Consider the following 19518-nt stretch of genomic DNA (forward strand, 5'->3'; position numbering starts at 1 on the left):
GCTACCTCTGGGACTTGTCCCACAGTGACCACGGAGAGACTTGGGACTGCCTGGGTAACTGGAAAGCTGGCTCACTCCTGCTCATTTACTTATCCTTCTCAGATCTGATGGAGTTTGATGACTAGGGTACTAAGAGATTTGCCAGTTTAACAGCACCCCCAATCCCAAGGCTACAAGCACCTTAGTAGCTCATTAGTACATTTCCTGTTAAAAATACAGACAAGTGTGCCTCGTAGATAAGCTTCATAGTCCAAGATTAACAGGTTTCAGATATAACTTCAGAGGTTCAGAGTTTTAAGTTCCCTGTGGTTGTCCTGAATGTTCATGCCTTTTAACCGAAAGCCATGGCCTTTGCTATGACACCAAGATGTAAATCTGTTCCAGCTGTCTTACAGACACCTGCAGGCTCCTAGGGAAAGTTCTGCTACCACATCAAAAAGTCTAGTCTGGTGAAAACTAAGTCTGCAGAGCCTGTTTTGACCCCACCCATTTCCGAGCATATTTTGCAGGTCCACCTCTCTTGCCAGACTTGTGCCAAGGCCAAACCCTCAGGGGCCCTCCAGATATGCCAGCCCCTGCACCAGCTCTGAGGGCACCAACCGGGCGAATACTGCCAGGTTAACTTCACCCACGTGCCTGCTCATAAAACTCTGTCCTCTCCTGACCTGTTGACACTTTTTGAGGATGGATGCACTCCCAACCTCCAGGGAAACAGCAGATGTGGTGGCTCCTGTACTCCCGATTTGGAGTGCCATTTCCCCCAAGCTCCTGGAACATCTGGTACCACCTCTCCAGACTCAAGAGCAAATCTGCTCCTCTGTCTGGCTCATTCACCCTTGCCTCTTCTGTACACCAGAGCACTTCTCCGTCCCATCCTCTCTGGCAGTCATCACTTTCCCTATGGCTAGCCCTGCTCATGAGGCCAATGACAACAATCTATTTTTCTCCTCACAACCTGCCTTCTCTGCTCTCTCAGGGAACAGATGCCTGAGGTCTCCAGGACCACAGCTAACTGAAAGCTCCTTCACTCACACCTCCCACTGTGTGTGAGCCCCGACTTCCCCCTTCCCACTTCATCCCAAGTCAGCAGGAAGCAGTCTTGAGAACTCGGCACCCCTCATTCCCACCTCACTTGCTATCCCTAATTCACCTTTTTATAATCAACAAAAGGAGGAATTGTTAGCATTTGGGCATTACCTGGCCAGCCCCTTGGGGACCTAGCCAGTAAGCAGGCAGTACCTTGGCCCACTCAGGGTCCTGACAACGTCATCCTATGTAGCCCCTCCCATCTACGCAGCCCTGCATACACAATACCCCCTTAAGAGGAGGCCCCGCCCACCTTCCTCTCTCTTCCCCCAATAACATCCTCTACATGAGTGCTGTCTATACAGCACGTCTCTCTCTCACCCAGGGGGCCCCGTGGCCCCAATCTGCCAAGGCCACTGCCCACAGTTTTTAATACAACAGCATCTCCTTGGAAAAGTCTTTCTTGTCACATAATGCGGGGTGTGCGTGTATTTGTTCAGGCTCCCCCAGGAATAGTGCCGCACAACCAACAATATGTGTATGCGTGTGTATCTGAGCGTGTGTGCTGATGTTCGTGTGTTTATGTGTATGTACATGATGTTTATGTGCTTCAGTGTGTAGTCTCTGTGTACACATATCTGTGTGAATGAGTGTATGTGTGAGTGTGTGTGTGTGTACAGGTGCACACGGAAACCAGAGGTCAACACCTAGTCTTACTCAGCTGCTCCCCACCTTGTGTTTTTAGGTAGGATCTCTCACTGAACCCAAACTCCCTGACTGGCTGGGCCGGGGCCAGGGACCCTCCAGTCTCTGCCTCCCCACTGCTGGGGAGCCACCACCTCTAGCCTTCCCATGAGCTCTGGGGGTCAAACTCAGGTCCCCATGCTTGTGAAGGACGGCTGGAGAGGGGCCAGAGAAGCCCCCAGCCTCACCGACCTCTCCTCTGAGAAGGGGCTGTTACAGGGGTGAGCAAAGCCGTCCAGGCCACACGCTGACCTTGAGGTTTGCTCAGCGTGTCATGTGGTCCCTGCATAAGGACCACAAGTCACTTACAGTATCCATGTCATCTACAGGAATGGCTCCTGGGATGGGACCCACACGGGCACCATCCCAACACAGAGGTGCTGCTCCGTGGTGTAGATGTGTGTGATCATGTCTGAAGCTCAGGCAAGCACACACCTCACCCCACAATCCTTTTTCAAATTTTATGTGTAAGGACTTTTTGTTTGCGTGTATGTCTGTGAACCACACGAGTGGCTGGTTCCCATGAAGGTGAGACAAGAGCATCAGATCCCAATCTGATGTACTTACAGACAATCCTGAACCACCACACAGGTTCTGGGAATGGAACCAAAGTCAATGGAAAAGCAGCCAGTGATCTTATCCACTGAACCATCTCTCCAGCCCCATATCTTTTTTAAAAAAGCATTTGTGTGAGCCGGGCAGTGGTGTTACATCCCTTTAATCCCAGCACCTGGGAGGCAGAGGCAGATGGATCTCTGTGAGTTCAAGTCCAGCTTAGTCTACGGAGTGAGTTCCAGGACAGCCAGGGCTACACAGAGCAACCCTGTCTTGAAAAAAACCAAAAACAGAAAAAGAAAAAAGTATCCGTGTGATTAGTTTAGTCAACTGACACTCTTGAGAATCGCCCGGGAAAGCTTCAGCAGGGAACCATCTAGATCGTGTGTCTTGCAGCATGTCTAGGCTGTGGAATCACCCACCTCGGTTAACCCTCCCCCTTAGGTTGCTTTTGCCTGGATAGCTTATCCTACGCCAGAAACTAGATAACATGTAAGCGAGCTTCCCAAAGGGCTAACCCCAAGTTGTCACCTAAGTGACTGAGCTCCAAACTGCCGGCCACCGTTCTTCACACCCAGACAGGAAGAACGTGACGGCCAAGACGGCCAGGCGGCCCTGCTGGATGAGGCGTCCACCCCCCTCCCCAGTGCTCCCTGGCCATCACAGACCTGGGGTGACGTCCGCGCCTTTCTCCGGTTCCTCCACCTTCTTTTCTTGAGCCATCGGTGGTTCAACCTTTCCAGGTTCACAAGGAGCATTCGTCACAATGCTGCATGGCCACAGATGAACCAAGGAAGGAAACAGATTAAGTTTGGCAAGGACAGCAGAGGGGCCAACCTCTATCCACTGGTGATGTCTGCCTAGACCCTTGCTCGGGATTGCTTAGTTATTCCTGTCTTGGTCCCGGAGGATTTCTAAGTTAGAGGGTGTCCAATGGCGAGGTTCTCCCAGACTCTTCCTCCCCTCTTTCCCTGTTTCTTCCATCCCTCTTTTCTCTTCTTTTTTCAAAATTATTATTGGTCCATCCAGACAGCTCATAGGTAAACACTCACAGTCAAGACTGACGACCCGAGTTCAATCCCTCAGACCCACATGATAGGAGAGAACGGACTGCCTCAAGGTGTCCTAAGACCTCTACACATGTGCATCCACAGGCACAAATACACACAATAATAATAGTAATTTTTAAAGATCTGTGGGTAGACATAGGGTGCCTGCTGTGACCACAGCTCTCTGGAGGGCTGTGATCAGAGTCAAGAGCAGCTGAGCAATGTAGTAGGGCCTGCTCTTGAAAAATAGCAATAATCAAAACATTTTAATTTTCCACAAGGTTAAGAATATAAAAGACTGCAGGCGCACACCTTTAATCCCAGCACTCGGGAGGCAGAGCCAGGTGGATCTCTGTGAGTTCGAGGCCAGCCTGGTCTACAGATCAAGGTCCAGGACAGCCAAGGATACAAAGAGAAACCCTGTCTTAGAACGAAACAAAACACGGTGCAAAAGCAAGGTCTGAGCAGATGTTTCTGAGGGTAAATGTGTGCTGTGTAGGCACAGGACCCAAGTGTGAAACACCAGTACCCATGTAGAACCCCGGGTGTGGTGGTGTGAGCCTGGAGCCCCAGCTCCGGAGAGGCAGGCACAGGGGCATTGCTGGAGCTCACTGGCACCCACCTGACCCACGCAGCAAGCTTCTGGTTCTGTGAGAGACGCTGTCTGAAAACACAGGGTAAATGGTGCCTGAAGGACGGCACCCCAAGTTGACCTCTGGCCTCCACACGCATACACAAAGGGGACTTCAGACGCCCTTTGTATGCAGGAGACAGTGTGCTCCCACAGACTCCAGGACAATGCACACTGCCACAACACCCACGTGCAAGTCGGGTGGCCCCGCCTTCTACCTCACTTGACACTGAGTGCGCAGGTGCCGGGGCTGCCGCAGGGCCTCACCGTGTCTGTCTTTTATGTGGGTCTAGGAACCTCAAGTCAAGCTTCACATCCATGCAGCAAGTACAGGAGGATCAGGAGTTCCAGGCCATCTTCCTCCGTGGGGAAAAACTAAACCGCTGCCTTCCCAAGAGTCAGTTCTGTTCTGAAACGGTCATGGGTCCCACGCAGGGCTTGTCTCGGGAACCTTACCAAGCGTCACCCTTCACAGGGTGCCGCTCTGGCCAGAGTGGCCAGGTGTCACAAACGGAGACATCTGGTCACCAAGGTACTTCTCCTTGCACAGAGCTGGTCAGCGGCAGGTCGTCCCAGAAGCAGTGGTCACCCCCTCAGTCTAGCCAGGGTGATGGAGATGGTGGAGGGGAGGACAGAGGCAGATGGTTTTCCCCCACCCCACAGACCTTCTGCCCCATTCAGGCTTCTGGAACCTTCTACTCAGGCTACCCCTTGTGACATCACTGGCCATCCTCCCTGCACCCCGCCTCAGGGGGAGAGTGCTGGCAGGGGAGGGGGAGCATGGGCTCCCTGCACCCATCATTCACCCATTCATTCACTCACCAACATATTTATGCATCTAGTCACCCCATCAATCACCCATTCATCCACCCACTCATTCATGCGTCTGTGTGTGTCTATGAGGTTTTTGTTGATGTTGTTTTTACAGCTCCAGTGCTGGGCATTGTGCTTTACACTGGATAGAAATATGAATGAAACCAGACAGGCCATTCATACCTGTGGGGTGTCCTAAAACAAAGCAACCAAAAAACACACACCAACAAACACACACACACACACACAAAACCCCACCACCGTGCCTGGAGCTGCAGGCCAGTGGGTGGCGCTTGCACAGCATGCACAAGGCTCTGGGTCCCGTCCCCAGTGTGCGCGACACTGTGGAAGACGGAGGCAGGAGGATCAGGAATTCAAGGTGATCCTTGGATACATAACGAGTTCAAAGGCAGTCCTGGCTGCGTGAGACTCTTCCTCGCACAAACACGCATTCACACTGTGTAGTCTCACCACCATCCAGTACCAGAACCTTCCGTCTCCCCATACTGAAGCTCTACCCCAGCTCAGTACTCAGTCCCAACCCCCAAACCCTCCCAGGTCCCCACCAAGCATTTCCTGGGTGTGACTTGCTCTAGGGTGGGCCCCTGGGGGACGTGCTCTCATCTGGAAAATTTCACCGTGTGCTCACGGTTCCTCCTTGCTGGGGTGGGTGCCCACTGTAATGTCCTCCTGCAGGCTGGAGAGCCCACACCCTCCCTCCCTCCCTCATCTGTCAGCGAGCAGGGCCCAAGAGCAGCTGTGCTGTGGATATCGCTCTATATAAATAAAACACTGATGGCCAGTGACCAGGCAGGGAGTATAGGAGGGACAAGGAGAGAGGAGAATTGGGGAAACAGGAAGAAGGGGAGAGACACTGCAGCCACGGCCAGGACAAGCAGCATGTGAAGACACTGGTAAGCCATAAGTGATGTGGCAAGGTATAGATTTATAAAAATGGGTTAATTTAAGATAAAAGAACAGTTAGCAAGAAGCCTGCCATGGCCATACAGTTTATAAGTGATATAAGCATCTGAGTGATTATTTTATACGTGGATTGTGGGACTGCGGGGCTTGGGGAACCTGGAGAGAAGCCCTCCAGCAACACAGCTGCAGTGTGAATATGGATTTGTGACATCTCCGAGTTCCTTCTTTCAGTGTTTTTTGACAAATGCCCTTGAGGGAGGCTCGAGATCACATGGTCATTCTAGTCTTAGTATTTTGACACAAGGTCTTGCGTTGGCCAGCCTGTCCATGGGACGATGGAGTCCCTCGGGCTACCAGGCCAGAGCCCGGAACTTTGCCACCAGCTCTTTGGGGACCAGCGTCTTGGGAGCTCCCTGGCTGGTGGTACTTAGGCATAGTCTCTTCTGCTGCACCTGTCCTTGCCCCCCAGAGCCAGCCTCTTGAAAAGGGGCATTGGGCCACATTGCCACTGTGGCCCTGGCTCACGGAACACAGTGATGTCACAAGGGCTGGACTGTAGAAGGGAATGTTCTGGAGGACATCCAGTCTGGGTGCTCCTTGTCTCTGTGGCTAGAGCAGGGGGTGGTGACAGAGCTGGACAGGAGTGGGTCCTGCCCTCCCAACGATCAAGCAGTGGAAGCCTGTGGAGGAGACCGAGGGCTGAGGGCCTCGTGGGCCCCAGCCTCTCTCAGGAAGTGCCTGGGAGCAGTACACTAGGCTCGGAAGGTTCTGAGAACCCTGTTCTCGTCTCCCTCCTTCCTACTCCCCTCCCTGGGGTCGCTTGTGGTCCAGGCCACCCTTGAACTCACAAGCCACACACACCCGAGGGTCTAGTTCAGTTCCCACACCCAGGTGAAAGCTGGGTGTGTCAGCATAGGCCTGTGAGAAGAGGGTCCCTGGTCCTCCAGGCTCGGGTGGGGAGGGGTGCTGAGGAAGGCATGCGCCTGCGACCTCTGCCCTCCACACGCCTGCACACGCCACGCGCACAGGAAATGTCCTCACTAACACCCAGCTTGTTTTGCCTCCTGTAACCAGCACCCACGGCTGGGTCTGCAGGTTCCCATCTTTGCTGGGCCAACTCGGCCGCCGTCCACTACGCGCCCCTGAACCCCCCGACCCCTGGAACCCGTGTGAACACCCGTGTGCCTGCTCCCTGTCGATGACATGTCTGACCCTAACGAACAGAGTGGCGCCAAGTCCTTCCTGACAGCACAAACCATCCTGAAGACCAAGCTTTACAGCAAAGCGCTGAAGAGGACGGCAACACAAGCCCCTCACCCCTCGGAGACAATGGCCCCAGGTGGGAGGCCCCTACCCTGCCCGGGCTTCGGGACCAGCTTGGGGGCCTGGGGGGCCCTGCCGCTGCAGCACACTGCAGGGGAGGAGCGCTGCGCCCAGAGCGTGGGGGGCCCGTGGGGGCCAGGGCCTTGTGGCGGGGCAGGTGTACCAGGGGGAGGATGGTACCTGTGGCCACCAACCATCCCTGCCGGCCGCGTGGCCCTGTGCACGCGGTCACCCTGGCTCCATGCCCTCCTTCCTGCGGGTCGGGGCATCACCCCTGGCCCGGCCCGTCCTCTCGGACGTCCTCGGTCCTCCAGTCCTCACGGGGGAAATGACCTCTGGGCCCCTGTCTTCCTGTCCCGGGGACTGTGACGCCGGTCCTCCCGGGAACCCCATCCCTCCTCCCGACCCCGCCGCCGCCCGCCGCAGGCAGCTGCTACTGGACCACGGAGCGCGACGGGGAGGTGAAGCTGCGCCTGGGCAAGAACTCGGAGGACGAGCCTCCCACCACGGTGCCCGACCTGATCATGAGCGCTGCCACCAAGTACTCGCACTGCCTGGCGATCGGCTCCAAGTACAAGAAGAGCTGGCAGCTGCTCACCTACATCGAGTACTACGAGGCCTGCCGCCGCGCAGCCAAGGCCTTCCTCAAGGTACCGCGCCTGCGCCTGCGCCTGCGCAACCGCGACGCCCTGCCTGCCCGCGTGCAGGCACGCGCGCACGAGCGAGCGAGGGAAGGGACCGCGTGACTTGACCACTGCCTGGTGCTTCGCTTCTGGTTACTCATTCGCACCACTGAGCATCATCGCACCGCCATTAGTCACGTGGATTCCTTGCCACTCTGTGCCTCAGTTTCCCCATGTACAAGGTTCATTCTGCATACCAACGTGCATTAATGCGTGTGTACTGAGACCTCGAGGATAGCTTTACATGTTTCTGTATTACATATATATTTTATGTATTCTAATGTTGTATGTGTATAAAATGCAGAGTTTTATCAGGTCTACCACATGTATACGGAGTCGTATCATACAGTTAAATATATTCATATACTATTGACATCTAGGGTGTGCATATTCATAAATATGAAAGCCTTCACACGGGGCACATGTGTTATGTGCATACTGTATGCTTTCCTACATGCAATATATACAAGTAAGGGCTGGAGATGTGGCCCGGCGGTTAGAACGTTGGCTGCTCTAGCAGATGACCAGGGTTCAATTCCCAGCAACCCTGTGGCGGCTCACAGCTGTCTGTCACTCTAGCTCCAGGGGACCCGCCGCCCCTTCTGGCCTCTGTGGGTACATGTGGTGCAGTCACAAATGTAGGCAAAACATCCACATACACACACACAAAAAAATCTTTTAAGAAAGAATGAATTCTTTGAAAAGCACTCGGCCCATGCATGACTGAGCGGGTCCGGTGAGTTTTGCCAACACAGCCATCTCCCAGGCCCCCCTTGCCCTGTCTTTCTGGCTACCGGGTGTCGTGATGGCATCTTTGTTGGTTGGTTCCATGGGAAGCTACCATTCCACCCTCTGGCGTTTGTTGAATAAATGAATTTTTAATATGCCCACCCTTCAGATTAGGGAAGGGCATAAAAAAAGAAAGCTGAAGTGACTTGTCCAGTCAGCCTGTGAAATAAGGTCAGGATCAGTGATCCGGAGCCTGCTGGAGAAAGGAGGAAAAGAGCAGGAGGTAGGGGTGGACTTTTAAAGTGTGGTGGCCAAGGAAGGGTTGACAGACAGTAAAATTTCAACCAAGTGGGGGAAGGAGCCAAGGGCACAGAGCATGCAAAGGCCCCGGGCCAGAGGGCACATTCTCTGCAAAAGATGCAGCTTGATGAGGTGGGAAAGCATCAAAGATGGATAGTGCCTGGGTGGGTGGATGATTGGATGGGTGGTGGGTGGGTGGATAGGTGGGTGGGTGAGTGGATGAGTGGGTGGGTGGGTGGATGAGTGGATGAATGGATGGGTGGGTGGGTGGATGGGTGGTGGGTGGATGGATGGATGGATGGATGGGTGGGTGGATAGGTGGGTGGGTGGATGGATGGATGGATGGAGGAGTTGAGGGGTGGATGGGTGGATGGGTGGATGGAGGAGTTGAGGGGTGGATGGGTGGATGGTGAACTGACAGCATGTGATGGATGACAGGCAGGTGGATGGATGGGTAACAGAAGAGTGTGGTGGAAATGCCCTGCTTAGCATCACTACTCTGTGGTACCTGGAGCTGGTGGACAATGGTCCAGAGAAGGACACTGAGATTCTCAGCTGCAGATTCCTGTTAAGTCACGGTGAGGATAGCTGAGTCTCTCAAAGGTGTCTCCTCCCTCAGGTGGGCCTGGAACGCTTCCATGGCGTGGGTATCATGGGCTTCAACTCCACGGAGTGGGTGATTGCCAACATTGGAGCCATCATGGCAGGGTAAGGGGCACCCGGCCTGTCCTCTGAGTGTCTTGGGGTCTTGCCTCTGTGGAAGTCGGTTGTGTTCTTTCAGTTCGGGGAGCTCTGACGATGACACAGTCTTAGCACGCTCGTCTCTCTGTCCTGGACATTCTCTCCCCATCAAACTCCTATATACCCTCCGGAGCCCAACGCTTATGCCCCTTTAGACGTACTTTCTATTTCCTTCAGCGTCCTAGCACTGAGCCCTCCCCACACTCACGCTGAACAGTTGTGGAAGCGTTGAAAGGGGTGCCCCTGAGCCCCACCTTCCAAGGGTGTCTGGAGAACCCCCAAGAGTCCCACAGCTACCCAAAGCCCTCCTCACTGGATCTTCAGCTCCTGAATTCTGCTTCCAGCGGCATCTCTGTGGGCATCTTGTGCAGTAACTCACCGAAAGTCTGCCAGGTCATCGCCGAGGCTTCAGAGATGGACATCTTCGTGGTGGATAATGACAGACAGCTGCAGAAAGTTAACCAGGTGAGAGTCACTGGGGTGCACGGGGTCTGGGATGCCGTCGGTAAAAGGACTGATACGGGCACAAGACCAAGCTGTCAGCACAAAGGAGATTCATTTGCCCAGAGGGACAGTCGGGAAATAAGAGACAAACACAGGAGACAGAGGATGAGGGAGAAGGGGCTGGGTATTTGTCCTGGAGGACAAAGGGCCGCCTCTGGACAGACAGGAGACACACATGGCCAATAGGAAAGTGGTGGTTTATAAAGGTAAAATGGGAAACTCTGTGTTAGAATGAGGTGTTTAGTTTTAAATGAACATGTTAATTATGTAAGCCAAAGGAGGCTTCTGATTGCTGGACTCCAACACTTTGATAGCTGGACCTTGGCAGTCAGCCTCAGGAGGAGGAAGGGGCAGATAAGGGGACGGACCTTGGTGGTCAGCCTCGGGAGGAGGAAGGGGCAGATAAGGGGACGGACCTTGGTGGTCAGCCTCAGGAGGAGGAAGGGGCAGATAAGGGGACGGACCTTGGTGTGCGGCTTCAGGAATGGAATCTAACGGTTTTTTAGCAAGGCAGACGGAATGGGGGGAAGGGCAAGGCCTGCCAGAGCCACAGGCTGGAGTGGGCTAGTGGTGCCCCTCCACTCAGGTGTGTGGTACTCTCTCGGATCCGTGGGGTCTGGGATGCCCATGCCTGCATCATGCACACAACAGGAGTACTAAATTTTAAAAATCCCGTGGAGAGAAATAGAGGAAAACACCAACGCCGTGAAGGTGTGAGTATGGCCTTTGTGTATGTACACACACAACAGAAATGAAATAAAATAGGATGAATGGAAAGAAAGGGGGGGCTCACCAGCGGAACACCTGCTCAGTGTGCGTAGGCTCCACGCCATGAAGTAGAAAACCAAATGGTTTAAAGTGGAGTAACCGTGTATTTTCACGTGTTCAGGACCCAGGACAGGGGCGGAAGGGCTGGCTCAGCAGTTAAAAGCACTTGCAGCATCCTGCTGGCTGCTCTTGCAGAGGACCCAGGTTCAATTCCCAGCACCCACACAGCGGCTCGGGGCCACCTGGAACTCCAGCTCCAGGGATGAGACGCTCCCTTCTGGCCTCCACACTGCACATAAGCCATGCAGGCGCACATATGCATACAGGTGACAGAACTAAAAAGAATATATGTGTACACACACACACACATATTTTTTAAAAGAACACAGAACTCAGTGGGACCCACAGTGCTCTCCTGGCATGGATGAGGCCCTGGGTTCCACCCCCACCACCACAGAAACCATCTGTGGCAGTAAGGCCAGTCAGAATGTCAAGGTCACTTGCCACTACGTCGTGAGTTTGAGTTCAGCCTGAGCTACAGGAGTCCCACTTTTGCTGGTGCTGACCCCATGGCGTCCTCCAGATCCAGGGCTACCTGAAGCATCTCAAGGCCATCATACAATACAGAGAAGACATCCAGGAAGTACAGCCAAATCTATACTCGGTACGCCCAGGGAGTCAGAAAGCCAGCCCACAGGCCCAGCCGCGGAGGCCAAGCCAGGGGCTGGGTGGCATGGAGAGTCCAGAGCAGCCAAAGTGGGACTCTTCAGTGGGTGTCCTTATGTGTCTGGCATTATCTTCTCAGAGCTCCTCCACTTTGGAGCATGTATGGAATGCCTTTCCTTTTCATGACTAATATTCCAGTGTACAGATGGAGCTGAGGCTGGGCGGGGGGTGTCTCTGGGGTAGCCTCTACTCCCCCAAAACCCATTGGACAGCCTTTCTACAGTGGAAAGGGTTCCTGGACCTCGCAGATGGCATCTCGGATGAAAAGTTGGACCAAGTCATCGACTCACAGAAGCCTAACCAGTGCTGTGCTTTGGTATACAACCAGGGCACATCCGGGGCCCCAAAGGCCATGATGCTCAGCCACGACAATGTGAGTGATGCTCCCCGGGGGGTCGGGGGGTGGGGGTGGGGGGCGCCGGCCCGGCGCGGTGGCTCTTGGAACTAAGGAACATAGGCTGACTTAGCCAGGTACCTTCCAGATCACATGGACCACAGCGGCCACCGTTCAGAGCCTGGAGTTCAAGTGTCCGCCTGATGGCCAGGAGATCTTTGTGAGCTACCTGCCGCTCTGCTTCGCGGGGGCCCAGATCTTGGATGTGTGGGTGGCCATCTCCGTGGCTGCAACAGTCTACTTCCCCTCAGCAGAGGCAGGGAACTGGAGCGGGCCAGCACGAGCCCCTGGCACGGTGAGCTCTGGGGGTGAGAGTGACAGTGGCCCGATCTGGGCAGCGAAGGACCGGGGGCAGGGGATCCTTCGCTGTCGCTAGGCCAGCTCTGGCAGAGGGTCGAAGTGGCAAGAGCAGGGGGCAGGCGGCTGCAGCGCTCCCTCTGCCCGCCCCCCGGCCTTTGCCCCCGCCTTTCTGGCCCTTTTTCCTTCTCTCCCCGACTCGGGGGCAGGGGCCTCGGTGGTGTGGCTCTGCCTGTCACCTGCGCTGTCCTCGGCCCCACGCTGAAGCTTACTGCCTCATGACCCTGGTGTGCATGGGGGTCCCCCAGCGCCCCATCCCGCCCCATCCAGGGCTTCCTGACGGAGATGCTCCGCGAGGTCCAGCCCACCACGTTCTGCGGCATCCCGTGGGTGTGGGACCGCATGCTGGACAGCCTGCAGACCAAGCACCTGGATGCCACGGCCTTCCGCAGGAGGATCGACCGCTGGGCCATGCACATGGGGCTCAGCACCAATAGGAGGCGGCTGCTCGGGTGCGGCGGGCGCTGGAGGCGGGGCGGAGGGGACCCGGGGGCGGGGCGGAGGGGACCCGGGGGCGGGGCGGAGGGGACCCGGGGGCGGGATGGGCAGGGACCCGGGGGCGGGGCAGAGGGGACCCGGGGGCGGGGCAGAGGGGACCCGGGGGATGGGGTGGGCAGGGACCCGGGGGATGGGGTGGGCAGGGACCCGGGGGATGGGGTGGGCAGGGACCCGGGGGATGGGGTGGGCAGGGACCCGGGGGATGGGGTGGGCAGGGACCCGGGGGCGGGGCAGAGGGGACCCGGGGGCGGGGCGGAGGGGACCCGGGGGCGGGGCAGAGGGGACCCGGGGGCGGGGTGGGCAGGGACCCGGGGGATGGGGTGGGCAGGGACCCGGGGGCGGGGCAGAGGGGACCCGGGGGCGGGGTGGGCAGGGACCCGGGGGATGGGGTGGGCAGGGACCCGGGGGCGGGGCGGAGGGGGACCCGGGGGCGGGGCTGAGGGGACCCGGGGGCGGGATGGGCAGGGACCCGGGGGCGGGGCGGAGGGGACCCGGGGGCGGGGTGGGCAGGGACCCGGGGGCGGGGTGGGCGGAGGGGCCCCGGGGGCGGGGTGGGCGGAGGGGGACCCGGGGGCGGGGCGGAGGGGACCCGGGGGGATAGGGTGGGCAGGGACCCGGGGGCGGGGCGGAGGGGACCCGGGGGCGGGGCGGAGGGGACTCGGGGGCGGGGCGGAGGGGACCCGGGGGCGGCCGCTGGGGGAGGGGACCCGGGGGCGGGGTGGGCGGGACAGTGGTCACTCGTGGCTGCTGCTCCGCTTCTAAAGGCAGATCCACCAGCCGCTGTGCTTCGGCCTGGCCAAGAAGCTGACCTTTGACCCTGCCAGGAAATTCCTGGGTCTCAACCATTGCCAGCAGTTCCTGAACGTGGGCTCGGGGCTGCCGAGGGCCACGGTGGACTTCTTCCTCGGCCTGGACATCCCCATCTTTGAGGTGTACGGCTTGAGCGAGTGCACCGGACTGCACACTCTGTCCAGCCAGCAGGCCTACCGGCTCCCCAGGTGGGTCGGATAGGGCTCTGTCTTCCCCGGGACAGCGGCGGGTCAGGGGTCCCCGGGATTCGGGCCACCCCGGCGCCTGGTGGGCGAGGCTTCCCTTCACATTTCTCCGGGATGTTTCCCTCTGTGGGGCGGGGTGGGGTGGGAGGAGGTGGGATTCAGGCCCCTCCCGAGCGCCAAGCAGAGGCAGGCACGGTATCCACACCTGGCAGGCAGCCTCCCTCAGGGCAAGCCTGGCAACAGACCGGGAGACGGTCTCTCTGTGGACATTGCTTCGGGTTGTGCATAAAGCGAGGCACAGCAGTTTTGAAGGGTTTCTCTGTGTACCCCTGCCTGCCCTGGAACTCGCTCTGTAGACCAGCCTGGCCTCGAACTCATAGATCCACCTGTCTCTGCCTCCTAAGTGCTGGGATAAAAGGCGTGGGCCCCGAGTGGTATCGTGTCCTGGTGGGGGAGCATGCCAGCCCTGCTATCCCCTCCACGCCCACAGCAGTGGGAAGGCACTTCCCAGCTCCCACACAAAGGTGGAAAAGGAGAACCAGGACGGCGTGGGGAACTTGTGTGTATGGGGCCGCCACATCTTCATGGGGTACCTCAACGACAAAGAAGCCACGGAGAAGAAGGTGGACAGCCACGGCTGGCTGCACACCAACGACCTGGGCTTCTTGGACATCGACAAGTTCCTCTATGTCATGGGGAATGTCAACGGTGAGGGGCGTGGCACAGAGGTACAGGCTGCGCAGGACGCATGGAAGGCACAGCGGGCCCCAGCCCCCAGGAGGGGAGGACGGGCTGTCCCCACTCCAGCCCCTGTAAGCCACTTGGTGCGCCTTTTCAGAGACAAACCTTTCTCATTCCTGCCACAGATATGATCACGCTGAGCTCAGGTGAAGTCATCAACCCGAATCCCATCGAGGAGCGAGTGAAGATGCGCATCCCCATTGTGCGCTATGTGATGGTGGTGGGCCAGGATGCCCCATACCTGTGTGCCCTCCTCACAATGAAGGTACCCGGCGGCTCCCACGGAGCAAGACTCTGACAGTACGGAATGAGGATGGGCTAGATGGGAGTCATTCAGTCATTTAGTCACAGCTTTAGTGGCGTTTGTCACTGTGGTTAATACCTAACCAGAAGCGATTTGAGGGCCAGGGGAGATGTTCCATGGATAAAGTGTTAACACACATGTGAAGCTGGGCATGATGGGCTTTTATAATCCCAGTGCTGGGGAGACTGGTGAGTCTCCAGGCCAGTGAGAGACCTTACCTCCAATTAAAGAGTGCCAGGGGAACGCCACCTAATGCTGACCTCTGACTTCCATCCATCATGCACATAGGAACGTGTACACAGATACATATGTACACACAAAATTTGGTTTTGGTTTTTCAAGACATGCTTTCTCTGTGTAGCCTTGGCTGTCCTAGAACTTGCTCTGTAGACCAGGCTGGCCTCTGCCTCCTGAGTCCTGGGATTAAAGGTGTGCGCCACCACCTCCCGGCTTACTATTTTTAAACATTTCTTATTGTGGGTATCTGTGTTCATGTACCACAGCACCTGTGTGGAGGTCTGAGGAGTGTTTTCCTCCCACCTGTACACAGTTCGAGAGATGAAGCTCACACCCTCAGCCTGTGAGGCCTTCACCCCACATCACCTCGCAGCCCTGCTTTCTCCAGGGATTCCTGCCCACATTCAGAATGGGCCTTTTCATCTCAGTTAAGCCTCTGGGAACCCTGACAGACCCAGGAGTGTGTTCTCACAGTGACCCAGGATCCTGGTCCACTGACACAGAAGATGTGCCCTGAGGCAGCTTTCATGTGGAGTCACACCACAGCTCCAGTTGTTGGTTCTAGGGAGGAGTGTAGAGTGCCCGAGTGTGTAGAAGAATCTAGGGTTTTCCCTGTAGACCGGTGTCCCTCAAAGCATCAAGGTACCAAGTTGAAGATATCAATCAGAGCCTGGCTGAGGGGAAGATGGGCTTGAGAGCTGTCTCAGTGGGTAAGGGCGCTTGCTGCCAAGCCTGACGACTTCTGAGTTCAATACCCAGGACCCACATGTTGGAAGGAGAGAATCGAGTCAAGTCCCAGAAGCCTGCTCTACAGGCTTGCATGACCTCTGAGCTGCACGCTCTGCCCCTCCCTAGTGGGATCAGTAGGGCTTTCTGATGCACTGGCACGTGTACCCCGGAGGACCCACGTGCCATGGGCATGGCCCCTGAAGGGGGTTCACAGAACACCACCAACTCTGCCTGCCTCCACAGTGTCAGATCAACCCGGAGACTGGAGAGGCTCGGAGTGCCCTGACCAGTGAGGTTGTGGCCTGCTGCCGGAAGATGCGGAGCCAGGCCACCTGGTTGGCAGATGTCCTATATAACCGTGACCCCCTGGTCACAGAGTTCATCAGCCAGGGCATCCAAGACGTGAATGCAGAGGCACCCTCGGAAGGCACCAAGATCATTAAGTGGGTCATTCTAGACAATGACTTCTCTGTTGGCGGCGGGGAGCTTGGTGAGTTAATGGCAGTCACAGGTGGGCCACGGACCCTCTCAGCCTCCTAGCCCCAGGCTTCCATTGAGTACAGGAAGGGTCTGTGGTCACGTGGCTTTAGCTGATTTTTGCAACAAAACACATTTAAGACAGGTGTGGCGGTACACAGGTACACATCCGTCAGCCAAGTACTTGGGAGCCAGGCAGGAGAATCAGGAGTTCAAGGGCTGCCCAGGATAGAGTGAGAGACCCTGTCTCAAAAACAAGCCTGGAGCCAGGGAAACGGCTCAATTTGTAAGGATGCTGATTGCAGTCATGAAGACCTGAGTTTGATTCCTCAGAACCCATGTTACAAACCAACCAACCAACCATGGGCATGCTGTTGGCCTTTTAAAATTTTTCCTTTTATTTTTGTGTGTATGACTGAATGTATGAATGTTTACTATGCTTGTCCTGTGCCCACAGAGGCCGGACGAAGGCACCACATCTCCTGGGACTGGAGTCACAAGTGGTTGTGAGCTGTCATATGGGTGTGGGGAACTGAACCCAGGCCCTCTGCAGGAGCAACCGGTGCTCTAACCACTGAGCTGTCTCCCAATGTTGGGGAGGCTGAGACCAGAGAATCCCTGGTCCTCCCTGGACCATCAACCCAGACTACTTGGCCAGCACCAGGCCAATGAACAATACTGTTTCAAAGGGAGGGGGCTAGGCAAGAAGTAGAGGCCCACGCCTTTAACCCAGCACTCCGGAGGCAGAAGCAGGCAGATCTCTGAGTTCAAGGCCAGCCTGGTCTACAGAGTGAGTTCCAGGACAGCCAGGGCCACACAGTGAGACCCTGCCTTGAGAAAAACAACACAAAACACGTTGAGAGCTCAGAGATGCTCAGTGGCCACGGGAGCTTGTGCACGAGGACCAGAGGACTCACCTAAAGAGCTAGGTGTGGTGGTGCAGCTCTGTTACCCCACGCTGTGGAGGCAAGGACAGGAGGATCCCTGGAGCTTGCTGCCAACCAGCTTAGTTCAAGGTTGAGTGAGACACCCTGCGTGAGTGATGGAACATGACATCTGACACCCTCCTTGAGCCAGATGAGCACACACACTCCCACATCTGGAGCTAGACAGATGGCTCAGAGGTTAAAAGCACTATGCTGCTCTTGCAGAAAACCCAAATTCAGTTCCCAGTGCCCCCACACAAACTGGGCAATTCACAACTGCCTGTCAACTCCAACTACGGGGATCTGATGCCCACTTGTGGTCTCTAGGGGCACTGCAAGCATATGCACACACACGGACACACAGTTTAAAATAAAATCTTTAAAAACATCTCCCACATCCAAGCCCTACTTGTATAAAATGTGGTGTGCTGAACCCAACTCCAACACTTTCCTCTCAACTGAAGATGGGACAACTCCAGACATAATTCTTCACTTTCTGGGGTGCAGAGGCAGCATCTGAGAGTGTTAGATTCTGGACTGGAATATAATAACCCACAAAATACAGCCCAAGGCTGTTTGGAACACAGGTCCCTGAGGTGGCATCTCCATACCTACATTTTATCCACTGCCCCTATGATTGCAGGAGAGAACTCAGGGGGTGTCTTGGAGTGGGTTTCTACTCTCCAGTTTCCTCTCCTACCCCTAACATGCACTCGGCCCTCTGATGGCTCAGGCTTCTGAGAGGGGACTCTGGGGGAGGAATTCGAGGAGGCTCACCACAGCCTTGCTTCTACCACAGGGCCCATGTCCAAGTTGAACAGGACCACTGTGGCCAAGATATACCAGGAGGAAATCCAGAAATTCTATGAGAGGGCTTCGAGCTCTTAGCAGCCCTGTGCACCCCAATCTTCGCCCAGGTGCTGGTAGTTCGTGTCTTACATCCTGCTGTCAAGGAACAATTTCTACAGTGGGGAAAGTGTTCTTTGTGAGGGCCTGGGTGAAGGCCCTCTAGTGTTGGGGTCTGAATTGTAAAGGAATAATTAAATGTGTTCACTAAAGCGGTGGATCTCACCCAGGGGTGATTTTGTGTTGGGACACTGGGTGACACCTGGCTGTCATGACTGGTGTGGAGTGGGTGGAGGTCTGGGACACTGCACAGCGTGACCCAGGCCTCATGTTGACACCTCAAGCAAGACTCCCAAACTGAAATGGCTCCCACCTCAGACTTCATTCTTACATTGAAAACCACACTTTCTTTTTGTTGCAGTCTGGAGCCCATGTCCTACACTAGGGTAGTTCTTAGCCACGCCCCCAGCCCCTCACTGAAGGATTCTAGGCGGGGCTCCACCCGACCACGCCCCCAGCCTCTCACTGGGGGATTCCAGGCTGAAGCTGGAGTTATAGAGGGTTGTGAGCTGCCACATGGGATGCTGGCAAGTAAACATAGCAGTCAGCCCTAACCACTGAGCCACTTCCCCAACCCACTTATACATTGTACTAAATGAGAAACTGAGGAAGTGCTGAGACAGTTCTCCTTAGGGACGGTGCAGATGCTCCCAGCTGGTGCAATCAAGGCCAACAAAGGCACCTGAGAGCAGCCGCTGGCATGGAACTTAGTGGGTAGACTCAGATCTCACGCTGTCTTCACCAGAACCAGCTGGGACCACCCCCACCCCCACCTAGGGTCTCAACACCTCAAACTACAGCGATGAGCTTGAACTCTTTGTTCGTTGTTCGTTTTTCAGAGACAGGGTTTCTCTGTGTAGTCCAAGCTGCCCTTGAACTTGCTCTGTAGACCAGGCTGGCTTCAAACTCACAGATCTGTCTCTGCCTCATTAGTGCTGGGATTAAAGGCATGTGCTGGAGTAGCCCTGGGGACACATAGATGAGCAAGCTCTGATGGGGGTAGAAGGGACCACAGGGGACGTCCTGTCAGCTGAGGCAGCCTGTGCACAGAATTTGCAACAGAGGAATGGAGCGCACCACCTGGGTGTCCTGTAAGGCTCGTTAAAATGCAGGAAGAAATGATACTCAGAAGGTTCTGGAAGAAACAAGTTTCCTGAGGCAGTGTCCACACGTTACCAGTCACTACTGCTGGGGGAGGGGGAGGCTGCAGGGGCCTCCAGGGACACTGCTTTGGAACGGACACAGTCCAAGTACCCCAGCAACCTCCCTGACTTAAGCTACCCAGGAAGGTACCCAGTTACCCAGGAAGTTGTAACTACCAAAGCACACAGATCACGTTTCTGGCTCCCAGTGTGACTTGTAAGTTGGAAGCCACTTACATCTTCAGGAGAAAAAAGGCTGAGTATGGACAGTTCTTGTATCTGTCTGGGTGGAGATG

The 19518-nt window shown here is 55.9% G+C and overlaps 2 protein-coding genes across 38 annotated transcripts in view; one reads left to right on the top strand and one right to left on the bottom strand.

The window, feature by feature from the left end:
* The window catches only part of Acsbg2 (acyl-CoA synthetase bubblegum family member 2), a 46946-nt gene extending 39182 nt beyond the window's left edge, over window positions 1-7764 (bottom strand). For 6 of the 33 annotated variants that reach the window (XR_013047444.1, XR_013047443.1, XM_076559784.1 and 3 more), the window contains exons 1-2: window positions 7246-7405; window positions 2994-3094 (exon numbers count right to left, since the gene is read on the bottom strand). Coding sequence is in view for 26 of the 33 variants with exons in the window: in XM_076559784.1 (XP_076415899.1) it covers window positions 2994-3094; window positions 7246-7334 (190 nt within the window). In the remaining 7 variants the exon portion in view is untranslated. Of the gene's footprint in view, window positions 1-2993; window positions 3095-4272; window positions 4810-7245; window positions 7419-7583 lie in introns of those variants that run through there. The other 27 variants (XR_013047449.1, XR_013047445.1, XM_076559789.1 and 24 more) reach the window with 17 other exon arrangements.
* Window positions 4750-18232, top strand: LOC102926221 (long-chain-fatty-acid--CoA ligase ACSBG2). 5 transcript variants are annotated; one of them, XM_076559798.1, is made up of 15 exons: window positions 4750-5197; window positions 5556-5732; window positions 6817-7081; window positions 7492-7715; window positions 9397-9485; window positions 9863-9983; window positions 11374-11454; window positions 11740-11889; window positions 11999-12205; window positions 12538-12719; window positions 13530-13763; window positions 14251-14468; window positions 14627-14766; window positions 16015-16261; window positions 17974-18232. In XM_076559798.1, exons 3-15 carry the CDS (start codon window positions 6946-6948, stop codon window positions 18060-18062), a joined length of 2118 nt encoding a protein of 705 aa, XP_076415913.1. In that variant the 5' UTR covers window positions 4750-5197; window positions 5556-5732; window positions 6817-6945; the 3' UTR covers window positions 18063-18232. The 5 variants fall into 5 exon arrangements, with proteins under 5 accessions (XP_076415913.1, XP_076415914.1, XP_006982373.1 ...); XM_076559799.1 differs by having other exon boundaries at window positions 4772-5197; window positions 5515-5732; XM_006982311.4 differs by lacking the exons at window positions 4750-5197; window positions 5556-5732 and adding an exon at window positions 6293-6507.
* The last annotated feature ends 1286 nt before the right edge of the window (window positions 18233-19518 follow it).

This window comes from Peromyscus maniculatus, chromosome 22 (assembly GCF_049852395.1).
Source record: "Peromyscus maniculatus bairdii isolate BWxNUB_F1_BW_parent chromosome 22, HU_Pman_BW_mat_3.1, whole genome shotgun sequence".
Lineage (NCBI taxonomy): Eukaryota > Metazoa > Chordata > Mammalia > Rodentia > Cricetidae > Peromyscus > Peromyscus maniculatus.

What these genes read in the sequence shown, in the direction of transcription:
- LOC102926221 (XM_076559798.1), top strand. Translation starts at nt 6,946, where the DNA reads ATGTCTGACCCTAACGAACAGAGTGGCGCCAAGTCCTTCCTGACAGCA. An exon ending in CAGCCAAGGCCTTCCTCAAG is followed by an intron (nt 7,716 to 9,396) that starts GTACCGCGCCTG and finishes CTCCTCCCTCAG; the next exon opens with GTGGGCCTGGAACGCTTCCA. An exon ending in TGTTGGCGGCGGGGAGCTTG is followed by an intron (nt 16,262 to 17,973) that starts GTGAGTTAATGG and finishes CTTCTACCACAG; the next exon opens with GGCCCATGTCCAAGTTGAAC.